Raw genomic sequence first — 14,101 nt, forward strand, 5'->3', positions numbered from 1 at the left:
AGACGTTCTGAAGGTCACTGTGAGACACACAGAGACGTTCTGAAGGTCACTGTGAGACACACAGAGAGACGTTCTGAAGGTTACTGTGAGACACACAGAGACGTTCTGAAGGTCACTGTGAGACACACACAGAGACGTTCTGAAGGTTACTGTGAAACACACACAGAGACGTTCTGAAGGTCACTGTGAAACACACACAGAGACGTTCTGAAGGTTACTGTGAAACACACACACAGAGACGTTCTGAAGGTTACTGTGAAACACACACAGAGACGTTCTGAAGGTCACTGTGAGACACACACAGAGACGTTCTGAAGGTTACTGTGAAACACACACAGAGAGACGTTCTGAAGGTTACTGTGAGACACACACAGAGACGTTCTGAAAGTCACTGTGAGACACACAGAGACGTTCTGAAGGTCACTGTGAGACACACAGAGACGTTCTGAAGGTCACTGTGAGACACACAGAGGACGTTCTGAAGGTCACTGTGAGACACACACACATATCTCCCCTGTTACCTCCTCTGATATCTATAACCCCACAGTGAGTAGATGTCTCCTCTAATGTCTCCTCTGATGTCTCCTCTGATGTCTCCTCTAACCCCTCCTCCAGTTGAACCCCACAGTGAGTAGATGTCTCCTCTAATGTCTCCTCTGATGTCTCCTCTAATGTCTCCTCTGATGTCTCCTCTGATGTCTCCTCTAACCCCTCCTCAAGTTGAACCCCACAGTGAGTAGATGTCTCCTCTAATGTCTCCTCTGATGTCTCCTCTAATGTCTCCTCTGATGTCTCCTCTGATGTCTCCTCTAACCCCTCCTCCAGTTGAACCCCACAGTGAATGTCTCTTACTGTGCGGCGGTGCTCTGAACCCATCTCAGCAGGGCCTTCTTGGCGCCGCCCTGGAAACGCTGAACCACCTTCCTCTTCATGGGTGGGGGGCTGCCGGCCTCACTGCTCTCCACTGAGGAACTGCTGGTGGAGAGGGGCTGCAGGGAGGTCAGGTTACTGGTCAGCTCCTCGATCTGAGGAGAGGGGGAGAGAGGAGAGAGGAGGAGAGAGGAGGAGAGAGGAGAGAGGAGAGAGGAGAGAGGAGAGAGGAGAGAGGAAGAGAGAGGAGGAGAGAGGAGAGAGGAGAGAGGAAGAGAGGGGAAGAGAGAGGAAGAGAGAGGAAGAGAGAGGAGGAGAGAGGAAGAGAGAGGAAGAGAGAGGAGGAGAGGAGAGAGGAGAGAGGAAGAGAGAGGAGGAGAGAGGAAGAGAGAGGAAGAGAGAGGAGGAGAGGAGAGAGGAGAGAGGAAGAGAGAGGAAGAGAGAGGAGGAGAGAGGAAGAGAGAGGAGGAGAGAGGAAGAGAGAGGAAGAGAGAGGAGAGAGGAGAGAGGAAGAGAGAGGAAGAGAGAGGAGGAGAGAGGAAGAGAGAGGAGGAGAGAGGAAGAGGAAGAGAGAGGAGGAGAGAGGAAGAGAGAGGAGGAGAGGAGAGAGGAGAGAGGAAGAGAGAGGAGAGAGGAGAGAGGAAGAGAGAGGAAGAGAGAGGAGGAGAGAGGAAGAGAGAGGAGGAGAGAGGAAGAGAGAGGAAGAGAGAGGAGAGAGGAGGAGAGAGGAAGAGAGAGGAGGAGAGAGGAAGAGGAAGAGAGAGGAGGAGAGAGGAAGAGAGAGGAGGAGAGGAGAGAGGAGAGAGGAAGAGAGAGGAGAGAGGAGAGAGGAAGAGAGAGGAAGAGAGAGGAGGAGAGAGGAAGAGAGAGGAAGAGAGAGGAGGAGAGAGGAGAGAGGAAGAGAGAGGAAGAGAGAGGAGGAGAGAGGAAGAGAGAGGAAGAGAGAGGAAGAGAGAGGAAGAGAGAGGAAGAGAGAGGAGGAGAGAGGAAGAGAGAGGAAGAGAGAGGAGAGAGGAGAGAGGAAGAGAGAGGAAGAGAGAGGAGGAGAGAGGAAGAGAGAGGAGGAGAGAGGAGAGAGGAGAGAGGAGAGAGGAGGAGAGAGGAGAGAGGAGAGAGGAGAGAGGAGAGCTGGTCAGCAACAGGAGACATCTTTCACAGAAGTTTTGGGGTTTTTTCGAAGAAATTTACTTTTTTCTGAATTCTGACGTTTTTCTCATATTTAGATTTTTTTCTCATTTGTTCACTTTTTTCTAAGAATTGTGTTTTCCTCATATTGAGACTTTTTTCAGAATGTTCATTTTTCCAAGAGTTTAGGTTTTTTCTCAGATTTTACGATTTTTACTTTTCTCAGATGTTTCTCCCAGAACTCTAACCCAGTACGAATTTTTACTTTTTCTCAAAGTGTTAATAAAAAAAACGAGAATTTCAGCAGATTTTTTTTACAGAATTGGTAATTTTACTTTTTGTTCTTGAAGTTGAATTCGATGCTTATACTTTTATTATATCTTAATTTAAATCAAATTCACTTTGTTTAAATAAAAGCTCAGTGATTGAACCCTCAGTATTCAGAGTTTCTAATAACCGTTTCACTCAGATCTGTTTGATCTGTTTGATCTGTTTGATCTGTTTGATCTGTTTGATCTGTTTGATCTGTTTGATCTGTTTGTACCTGGAAGTAGAGGATGACGGTCCATATCAGCCCGAGGACGATGGACGGGCGTCCGTCTGCGATGTCGGTCGCGTGAATGTTCACCAGTTTGATCTGAAACACAAACAAAGAGGGTCATTCTGGGAACTTCACCAGATGCACACATTACTATAACATATCCACCCTGAATACCCCCCCTGAATACCCCCCCTGAATACCCCCCCTGAATACCCCCCCTGAATACCCCCCCTGAATACCCACCCTGAATACCCCCCCTGAATATCAGCCCTGAATATCCACTCTGAATATCCCCCCTGAATACCCCCCCTGAATATCCACCCTGAATATCCACCCTGAATATCCACCCTGAATATCCACTCTGAATACCCCCCCTGAATACCCCCCCTGAATATCCACCCTGAATATCCACCCTGAATATCCACCCTGAATATCCCCCCTGAATATCCACCCTGAATATCCACCCTGAATATCCACCCTGAATATCCACCCTGAATATCCACTCTGAATATCCCCCCTGAATATCCACCCTGAATATCCACCCTGAATATCCACCCTGAATATCCCCCCTGAATATCCACTCTGAATATCCACCCTGAATATCCCCCCTGAATACCCACTCTGAATACCCACCCTGAATATCCCCCCTGAATATCCACCCTGAATATCCCCCCTGAATACCCACCCTGAATATCCCCCCTGAATATCCACTCTGAATATCCACCCTGAATATCCCCCCTGAATACCCACCCTGAATATCCCCCCTGAATATCCACTCTGAATATCCACCCTGAATATCCCCCCTGAATACCCACTCTGAATATCCACTCTGAATATCCACCCTGAATATCCCCCCTGAATACCCACTCTGAATATCCACCCTGAATATCAGCCCTGAATATCCCCCCTGAATACCCACTCTGAATATCCACTCTGAATATCCACCCTGAATATCCCCCCTGAATACCCACTCTGAATATCCACCCTGAATATCAGCCCTGAATATCCACCCTGAATATCCACTCTGAATATCCCCCCTGAATATCCACCCTGAATATCCACCCTGAATATCCACCCTGAATATCCCCCCTGAATATCCCCCCTGAATATCCACCCTGAATATCCACCCTGAATATCCCCCCTGAATATCCACCCTGAATATCCCCCCTGAATATCCACTCTGAATATCCCCCCTGAATACCCACCCTGAATACCCACCCTGAATATCCACCCTGAATATCCACCCTGAATATCCCCCCTGAATATCCACCCTGAATATCCCCCCTGAATATCCACCCTGAATACCCACCCTGAATATCCACCCTGAATATCCACCCTGAATATCCACCCTGAATACCCACCCTGAATATCCACTCTGAATACCCACCCTGAATATCCACTCTGAATATCCACCCTGAATATCCACCCTGAATATCCACTCTGAATATCCACCCTGAATATCCACTCTGAATATCCACCCTGAATACCCACCCTGAATACCCACCCTGAATACCCACCCTGAATATCCCCCCTGAATATCCACTCTGAATATCCACCCTGAATATCCACCCTGAATATCCACCCTGAATACCCACCCTGAATACCCACCCTGAATACCCACTCTGAATACCCCCCCTGAATATCCACCCTGAATATCCACCCTGAATATCCACCCTGAATATCCACCCTGAATATCCCCCCTGAATACCCACTCTGAATACCCACCCTGAATATCCACCCTGAATACCCACCCTGAATACCCACCCTGAATACCCACCCTGAATATCCACCCTGAATATCCACCCTGAATACCCACTCTGAATATCCACCCTGAATATCCACCCTGAATATCCCCCCTGAATATCCACCCTGAATACCCACCCTGAATACCCACCCTGAATATCCACCCTGAATACCCACCCTGAATACCCACCCTGAATACCCACCCTGAATATCCACCCTGAATATCCACCCTGAATATCCCCCCTGAATATCCCCCCTGAATATCCACCCTGAATACCCACCCTGAATACCCACCCTGAATATCCACCCTGAATACCCACCCTGAATACCCACCCTGAATACCCACCCTGAATATCCACCCTGAATATCCCCCCTGAATATCCCCCCTGAATATCCACCCTGAATATCCCCCCTGAATATCCCCCCTGAATATCCACCCTGAATATCCCCCCTGAATATCCACCCTGAATACCCACCCTGAATATCCACCCTGAATACCCACCCTGAATACCCACCCTGAATATCCACTCTGAATACCCACCCTAAATATCCCCCCTGAATATCCCCCCTGAATATCCACCCTGTGTCACACAGTCCCAAACGAGCAAGCTTCTTTCTTTGTTTGCTCAAAATCTAACGGAAAACGTCAGAAATCTGAAAAAGGTTGGAAAAGTCAAAACATGAGAAATAAGTCAACATTCTTAGAAAAAAGTCAGAATTGTTAGAAAAATGGCAAAAATCTGAAAAATAAATAAATTCTTAGAAAAAAATCAAAATATGTGAAAAAAATCAAAATATGAGAAAAGATATTCAAATTTCTTTGAATAACGTCAGAAATGGAAACGGCACACATGCACACATGATCATAACATGAATAACCAAGGTCAGAAGTGTCACACAGTCTCAAACATATCGCAAGCTGCTTTCTTTGTTTGCTCAAACTCATCAAAGTCTTTGATGTCATACAGAAGCCGGAGCAGGAAGCAGAGACAGCCACAGGTGAAGACAAAGCACTGCAGGCCTTGCATCAGAGAAGACACATCACAGTCACCAGAGCTCAAATGCATCAGCGTGCAGCGTCAGAGTAGAGAGCGATGCGTGCACACATCAGATGCAGAGAGAGAGAGCAAACTGACCGGAGATCCTCGATACAGAGACTGCAGCAGACAGGACACAGCACAGGTGAGTCTACACACCTTTACACCGGAGTCATCTAGTCCTGTTCATAAACTCACATACCTGCTGCTTCTCACACTGGGCATCTAAACATAACACAACTGAGCTCCTTTGCACCCTTCATCTAAATCAGGGCTGTCAAACTCAAGGCCCGGGGGCCAAATCCGGCCCGCGACCTAATTTTATGTGGCCCGCAAGAGCTTGCAAAGAATATAACATACAATACAATTGGTGTAATTGTTGAATATTTACTTTCAATTATTTGCCCTAGACTTTTGCTTTCAGACGTAGTTATTTAGGAAGATATTATCAGAACTGATAATAATCCAATGCAGGGCCAACAATGTAATGCATTATTTAATATAGCCCGGGATGAAATTGAGTTTGAAACCCCTGATCTAAATAGTATGCCTTGATGACATTGTGTTAAGTGTCTTTATGTTACCTGTCTCTGTCTCAGAGTTAGTCGTCTCAAAACTGGAAGTGTTTGTTAGTATCTGAAATGATGCTACGTTAGCTAGCTAGCTTACAGCAGATCTGCAGTAACATCAGAAGGAGTCATGTGATCACATTGTTACAATAAGCCCAGTGTGAACCGAAAAAAATTGTTTGTTATTTGATGAAATATTGAACGGACTTCACTTTCACGACGCTCAAAACCTGATCAATAATTGGAATGTACCACCTGACAACAAGCCTACCGATTCATCGCTGAAACAACAACACAAGCGGTCTCTATAAACACATCGTCAGCAAAGAGTCAAACCACCGAACAGAGGCTTCAGCGTTGGGCTGCAGCTCCTACGTTAGATTTAGGTCAAACCATTAAAACCATGTCAAAGTGATTCTGATTCTCACCTTCCTGCCTTCCAGGAATTTGAGCGCTGTGCCGATGTTGGAGACCCAGTGGATCCTCTTCAGCTGACGGCCCTGCTCACGGGGCTGCACACACACACACACACACACACACACACACACACACATCAAGTTAGCATGGTTTAAAACATGGCCATTCAGTCGACGTAACGGCTTTATTTGGTGGAGTCCGGCCACTCGTCGCTCAGTGATCTAGTTAAAGAGCCCCGGGGGATTAAGCGTAAATTAACTGGTGAGTCCCAAAGCTGCTTTAAGAGGGAATCAGTTCAATCCTGAGCAGTAAAACAGGATGGATCCAGCCTCAGTGAGATCTGTGTGTGTGAGCTTGTTTTCATATCGTTGTGAGGACCAATTACAGCATCAAACCAGCGTTATGAGGACACTTCACTGAGAGCTGGTTAGAGGCAACATGAGCAGGATGTTCCTACAGCCCGGCGTACACTCGGACAGAAATAGTCCCTCTTCATCATCACCTCCACCCACTAGAAGTGTGCTTGTGTGCTTGTGTGCGTATGCGTGTGTGTGTGCGTATGCGTGTGTGTGTGTGTGTGTGTGTGCGTGTGTGTGTGTCTGTGTAGGTGTACAGTAGCTTACTCTGGTTTGATTTCATGCAAACCGTTGGAACATGCGTTCCTAAGTGATGCGTTATGAATAAGATATATGACGATGTGATTCATATTGTTTACTGCACAGCCGAGGCTCAAACCTCAAATAGATGAGGTGTTGGAAAGAGGAGAGTGGTTGTGGGTTTTTGAGAAAGACTTGGTGATATTGAAAGAAACTAAACGGCACTTTGTGACAGCTGTTGGATTTATGAGAGGTAATCACATCCTAAGGAACAACGCAAGATGAGGAGTAATCTGCCACACCTGAAACACATCCAGCATCTGGCATCCTGCTGTTTGATATCAAAACTGATTCAACATTTTCTCTCCTGATCAACACTCGGGACATGGCTAGGCTTCAGCCTCTATAAAGTACAAGAGCACCCTTTAGCAACTCTGTCAAATAATCTATAAGCACTTTATGATGTGTGGGACAATCTGCACCAAAGTGCTGTGACCTCTCCCTCTGTGACCTCCCTCTGTGACCTCTCCCTCTGTGACCTCTCCCTCTGTGACCTCTCCCTCTGTGACCTCCCCCTGTGACCTCTCCCTCTGTGACCTCTCCCTCTGTGACCTCTCCCTCTGTGACCTCTCCCTCTGTGACCTCCCTCTGTGACCTCTCCCTCTGTGACCTCCCTCTGTGACCTCCCCCTGTGACCTCTCCCTCTGTGACCTCTCCCTCTGTGACTGCGCTGTATCCTCAGAGCTGCAGCCGGAGAACACAGAGAGACTCAGATGTGTCTAAAGTTTGACCCCTTCCTCACCAGTCTTTGTCCGGACAGAACCTCCAGCAGAGCCAGAAGCTTCACCCCATCCTTGATGTCCTCGAACAGGTCGTTCACCTCCAGAGGCGGCTTGTACTGAAACACAGGAGGTCAGAAGAGACTCATGAGGATGAGGAATACACACACACACACACACACACACACACACACACACACACACACACACACACACACACACACACACACACACACACACACACACACACACACACACACACACACACACACACACACACACACACACACACACACACACACACACACACACACACACACACACACACACACACACACACACACACACTCAGGTGTGCTTGCTACGTTGCAGCTAAAGGTTAAACCTATTTCCTCCTTTTGCTTTTTTATTTCTCATATTTCCTCCAGACAGTTTTTCAGAAATAAAATTCAGCGTTTTTTCAATTATTTCAGATTTTCCGGTAGAAAACATCTTAAGAAACCTCAATATCTGTTCTTAAAGTTCTTAAAGTCATGCATATTGAACTTGAATCCCACTCAAAGCCTCTTCATGCCTATTTCCTCTTATGATGTAAGAGCCTCTCTGAATGAGAGAGGTGTTGGTATGCAGATCAGCAGCTGAGGACAGACCCTCAGACAGGCTGCTGATCCTGGGTCTGTTTCTGCTCGGTGAACCCCTCCTCATCATCACACAGACACGTGAGAGTTAACGAGCATCAGTGTGTTAACGAGCGTGACTTTGTTAAGTGTTGAGTAGCTCTTGAAATGTTTTAGCTCTATGAAACCTGATGTACTTATATGATTCTGTTTTCTTCACCTCACAGGTGTGGCATATCAAGATGCTGATTAGACAGCATGATTATTGCACAGGTGTGCCTTAGGCTGGCCACAATAAAAGGCCACTCTGAAACGTGCAGTTTTGCTTTACTGGGGGGGTCTGGGGGGGTCCGAACACCAGTCAGGTTTAACCCTAACCCTAAAATGTCACCCATTGAGCATGTTTGGGATGCTCTGGATCGGCGTATACGACAGCGTGTTCCAGTTCCTGCCAATATCCAGAAACTTGGCACAGCCATTGAAGAGGAGAGGACCAACATTCCACAATCAACAACCTGATCAACTCTATGTGAAGGAGATGTGTTGCACTGCGTGAGGCAAATGGTGATCACACCAGATACTGACTGGTTTTCGGACCCCCACAGACCCCCCCCCAATAAAGCAAAACTGCACGTTTCAGAGTGGCCTTTTGTTGTGGCCACCCTAAGGCACACCTGTGCAATAATCATGCTGTCTAATCAGCATCTTGATATGCCACACCTGTGAGGTGGGATGGATTATCTCAGCAAAGGAGAAGTGCTCACTATCACAGATTTTTCCAGATTTGTGAACAATATTTGAGAGAAATGGTTATTTTGTGTAAATAGAAAATGTTTTAGATCTTTGAGTTCATCTCATGAAAAATGGGAGCAAAAACAAAAGTGTTGCATTTATATTTTTGTTCAGAGTAGTTTCAAGCCAGTGCTTTCGACAGAAAACACACGGCAATGTTGTCCGGACTGTTGTTTCTATGCGGCACCGGCTTGAACAGGTCATGTGATCTGATTACGCCGGCGTGACGGTCGACTCCAAAGGGTTAACGAGCGTCAGTGTGTTAACGAGCGTCAGTGTGTTAATGAGCGTCGGTGTGTTAATGAGCGTCAGTGTGTTAACGAGCGTCAGTGTGTTAATGAGCGTCGGTGTGTTAACGAGCGTCAGTGTGTGTTCATGAGCGTCAGTGTGTGTTAGCGAGCGTCAGTGTGTTAACGAGCGTCAGTGTGTGTTAACGAGCATCAGTGTGTTAACGAGCGTCAGTGTGTTAACGAGCGTCAGTGTGTGTTAACGAGCGTCAGTGTGTTAACGAGCGTCAGTGTGTTAACGAGCGTCAGTGTGTGTTAACGAGCATCAGTGTGTTAACGAGCGTCAGTGTGTTAACGAGCGTCAGTGTGTGTTAACGAGCGTCAGTGTGTTAACGAGCGTCAGTGTGTTAACGAGCGTCAGTGTGTGTTAACGAGCGTCAGTGTGTGTTAGCGAGCGTCAGTGTGTTAACGAGCGTCAGTGTGTTAACGAGCGTCAGTGTGTGTTAGCGAGCGTCAGTGTGTTAACGAGCGTCAGTGTGTTAACGAGCGTCAGTGTGTTAACGAGCGTCAGTGTGTGTTAACGAGCGTCAGTGTGTTAACGAGCGTCAGTGTGTGTTAGCGAGCGTCAGTGTGTGTTAACGAGCGTCAGTGTGTTAACGAGCGTCAGTGTGTTAACGAGCGTCAGTGTGTGTTAACGAGCATCAGTGTGTTAACGAGCGTCAGTGTGTTAACGAGCGTCAGTGTGTGTTAACGAGCGTCAGTGTGTTAACGAGCGTCAGTGTGTTAACGAGCGTCAGTGTGTGTTAACGAGCGTCAGTGTGTGTTAACGAGCGTCAGTGTGTTAGCGAGCGTCAGTGTGTTAACGAGCGTCAGTGTGTTAACGAGCGTCAGTGTGTGTTAGCGAGCGTCAGTGTGTTAACGAGCGTCAGTGTGTTAACGAGCGTCAGTGTGTTAACGAGCGTCAGTGTGTTAACGAGCGTCAGTGTGTGTTAACGAGCGTCAGTGTGTTAACGAGCGTCAGTGTGTGTTAGCGAGCGTCAGTGTGTGTTAACGAGCGTCAGTGTGTTAGCGAGCTTCAGTGTGTGTTAACGACCTTCAGTGTGTGTTAACGAGTGTCATCGTCAGTGTGTGTTAACGAGCGTCAGTGTGCTAACGAGCGTCAGTGTGTTAATGAGCGTCAGTGTGTTAACGAGCGTCAGTGTGTGTTAGCGAGCGTTAGTGTGTTAACGAGCATCAGTGTGTTAACGAGCGTCAGTGTGTTAGAGAGCGTCAGTGTGTGTTAACGAGCGTCAGTGTGTTAGAGAGCGTCAGTGTGTGTTAACAAGCGTCAGTGTGTTAGAGAGCGTCAGTGTGTGTTAACGAGCGTCAGTGTGTTAGCGAGCTTCAGTGTGTGTTAACGAGTGTCATTGTCAGTGTTTGATAACGAGCGTCAGTGTGCTAACGAGCGTCAGTGTGTTAACGAGCGTCAGTGTGTTAACGAGCGTCAGTGTGTGTTAACGAGCGTCAGTGTGTGTTAACGAGCATCAGTGTGTTAACGAGCGTCAGTGTGTTAACGAGCGTCAGTGTGTGTTAGCGAGCGTCAGTGTGTTAACGAGCGTCAGTGTGTTAACGAGCGTCAGTGTGTGTTAGCGAGCGTCAGTGTGTTAACGAGCGTCAGTGTGTTAACGAGCGTCAGTGTGTGTTAACGAGCGTCAGTGTGTTAACGAGCGTCAGTGTGTGTTAGCGAGCGTCAGTGTGTGTTAACGAGCGTCAGTGTGTTAGCGAGCTTCAGTGTGTGTTAACGACCTTCAGTGTGTGTTAACGAGTGTCATCGTCAGTGTGTGTTAACGAGCGTCAGTGTGCTAACGAGCGTCAGTGTGTTAATGAGCGTCAGTGTGTTAACGAGCGTCAGTGTGTGTTAGCGAGCGTTAGTGTGTTAACGAGCATCAGTGTGTTAACGAGCGTCAGTGTGTTAGAGAGCGTCAGTGTGTGTTAACGAGCGTCAGTGTGTTAGAGAGCGTCAGTGTGTGTTAACAAGCGTCAGTGTGTTAGAGAGCGTCAGTGTGTGCTAACGAGCGTCAGTGTGTTAGCGAGCTTCAGTGTGTGTTAACGAGTGTCATTGTCAGTGTTTGATAACGAGCGTCAGTGTGCTAACGAGCGTCAGTGTGTTAACGAGCGTCAGTGTGTTAACGAGCGTCAGTGTGTGTTAACGAGCGTCAGTGTGTTAGAGAGCGTCAGTGTGTGTTAACGAGCGTCAGTGTGTTAGAGAGCGTCAGTGTGTGTTAACGAGCGTCAGTGTGTTAGCGAGCTTCAGTGTGTGTTAACGACCTTCAGTGTGTGTTAACGAGTGTCAGCGTCAGTGTGTGTTAACGAGCGTCAGTGTGTGTTAACGAGTGTCAGCGTCAGTGTGTGTTAACGAGCGTCAGTGTGTGTTAGCGAGCGTCAGTGTGTGTTAACGAGCATCAGTGTGTTAACGAGTGTCAGCGTCAGTGTGTGTTAACGAGCGTCAGTGTGTGTTAACGAGTGTCAGCGTCAGTGTGTGTTAACGAGCGTCAGTGTGTGTTAACGAGCGTCAGCGTGTGTTAACGAGCGTGAGTGTGTGCTAACGAGTGTCAGTGTGCTAACGAGCGTTAGTGTGTGTGTTAACGAGCTTCAGTGTGTGTTAACGAGTGTCAGTGTGCTAACGAGCGTTAGTGTGTGTGTTAACGAGCTTCAGTGTGTGTTAACGAGTGTCAGTGTGCTAACGAGCGTTAGTGTGTGTGTGTGTTAACGAGCTTCAGTGTGTGTTAACGAGTGTCAGTGTGCTAATGAGCGTCAGTGTGTGTGTTAACGAGCTTCAGTGTGTGTGCTAACGAGCGTTAGTGTGTGTGTTAACGAGCTTCAGTGTGTGTTAACGAGTGTCAGTGTGCTAACGAGCGTTAGTGTGTGTGTTAACGAGCTTCAGTGTGTGTTAACGAGCGTCAGCGTCAGTGTGTGTTAACGAGCGTCAGTGTGTGTTAACGAGCGTCAGTGTGTGTCAGTGTGCTAACGAGCGTCAGTGTGTGTGTTAACGAGCGTCAGTGTGTGTGTTAACGAGCGTCAGTGTCTATTAACGAGCGTCAGTGTGTGTTAACGATCGTCAGTGTGCTAACGAGCGTCAGTGTGCTAACGAGCGTCAGTGTGCTAACGAGCGTCAGTGTGTGTTAACGAGCGTCAGTGTGTGTTAACGATCGTCAGTGTGCTAACGAGCGTCAGTGTGTGTTAACGAGCGTCAGTGTGCTAACGAGCATCAGTGTACCCAGCAGACTGAGCTTCAGCCTCTTTCAGGTCACTGCAGCTCCACATGTTCCAGAGAGGAAGCTGCAGGCTCCTGTCCCTGAGGCGGAACATGGGGTCTGTTCAAAGTGTGATGGGATGTTTTGTGAGCAGTGAAAGGACACCATGTGTTCCACCAGCTCTTTCTGACAGGCTGACAGGCAGCAGTGAACATGCCCTGAACTATGAGTCGTGATGAATGGATCTCTTTGCTGTAACGTAGACGTGATGTCTCTCCTCCAGCCTGCAGTTTGTTTAACAGACTCCTAAGTATGGTATGTTTTCTTATTTGAACACCTCCTCTTGGTGTGAATACAGTGAGACCCTCTGCGGACCTCCAGATGTGTACTTCGCTGCAGACTGCTCCACTCTCTGTAATGTTGATCAACTCCCTAAAGACCGTCTTATTCCAAGAATCTCACCTTCGTATACCTGTGTGTTCTCTTGAATCCCAGCCCAGAGCAGGGCTCGCCTTTAGTGTGAGGCATAACGACCATTCAGAGGCTCTTTACTCATGTACTCGTTCATTTCATGCTGATTGACTCGCTTCCTTACGAGCACACTTCTGCAGCTTTGGAATTGAATGAACTTAATGATGAATGAGAGTTCCTTTAGTTACTAAATCAATGTATAAGGTTTTTGATAGGGAAGAGGATTGGGGCCACATTTAGAAAGAAAGCTGAGATCTGACCAAAAGTCCATTTCTTTTTTTAGTTCTAAAATAGGAAATATATTGATATATATTACAAAACGCAGGTGTTAATGAGAGATTACATGAACACGTTGCTGTTGCAGGTCAGAGCACATCTCCCCTGTGGGGTGGAGAGGCTCCCTCCCTGGAAACGGAACAACAGGAAACCTCTTTAAAGGGAAAAGTGTGAAACCAGTGGAAAGAAGTGAAGAGACACACACACGCACACACAGAGACACACACACACACACACAGAGAGACACATAGAGACACACACACAGAGACACACGCTGCAGGGAGCATACACTGAGATAACACACACACACACACACAAACACACACACACACACACACACACACACACACACACACACACACACACACACACACACACACACACACACACACACACACACACACACACACACACACACAGAGACACACGCACACTGCAGGGAGCATACACTGAGATAACACACACACACACTGAGATAACACACACTCTCACAGGAACAGGACCGCACTCAGCATTTTAGCTTTGATACGGTGATCACACTGAAGCCCTGATTTAAACACGAGTCAATTCTAAAAACTAAATACAGAGTAAACTCCAGATCAAATGGACATTAAAGGTTGTTGTTCATTTCCTTGTCTCCTAAATATGAGTCTGTGTTGATGTTCGAATGGATCTGTGATGAGAGGCCTTTAGATCTGATAATGATCCGTTGGTCCTGTTGGTATATTAATGATGAATGAAGAGTTAATAGAGCAGCCTGTGGGATTCTCATAAAGGGTCAGAACAACTTGAACTCATTGGAGACAAT

General features: G+C 47.3%; 2 protein-coding genes across 2 annotated transcripts in view; both read right to left on the bottom strand.

The window, feature by feature from the left end:
* The window catches only part of syne1b (spectrin repeat containing, nuclear envelope 1b), a 165,932-nt gene that overhangs the window by 143,948 nt on the left and 7,883 nt on the right, over positions 1–14,101 (bottom strand). The window contains exons 3-8 of the mRNA XM_079692895.1: positions 7,701–7,796; positions 6,314–6,397; positions 5,416–5,436; positions 2,540–2,632; positions 853–1,025; positions 85–115 (exon numbers count right to left, since the gene is read on the bottom strand). Of these exons, the coding sequence (XP_079549021.1) occupies positions 85–115; positions 853–1,025; positions 2,540–2,632; positions 5,416–5,436; positions 6,314–6,397; positions 7,701–7,796 (498 nt within the window). The remainder of the gene's footprint in view (positions 1–84; positions 116–852; positions 1,026–2,539; positions 2,633–5,415; positions 5,437–6,313; positions 6,398–7,700; positions 7,797–14,101) is intronic.
* LOC307013464 (uncharacterized protein) lies at positions 1,073–2,142 on the bottom strand (the record flags this gene model as incomplete). The annotated part of the gene is made up of 3 exons (XM_079640861.1): positions 1,073–1,135; positions 1,937–1,998; positions 2,115–2,142. Coding segments are annotated over 3 exons (153 nt in total), but the record flags the coding sequence as incomplete, so codon positions are not given.

The sequence above is a fragment of the Notothenia rossii genome (assembly GCF_949606895.1).
Source record: "Notothenia rossii genome assembly, chromosome: 7".
NCBI lineage: Eukaryota > Metazoa > Chordata > Actinopteri > Perciformes > Nototheniidae > Notothenia > Notothenia rossii.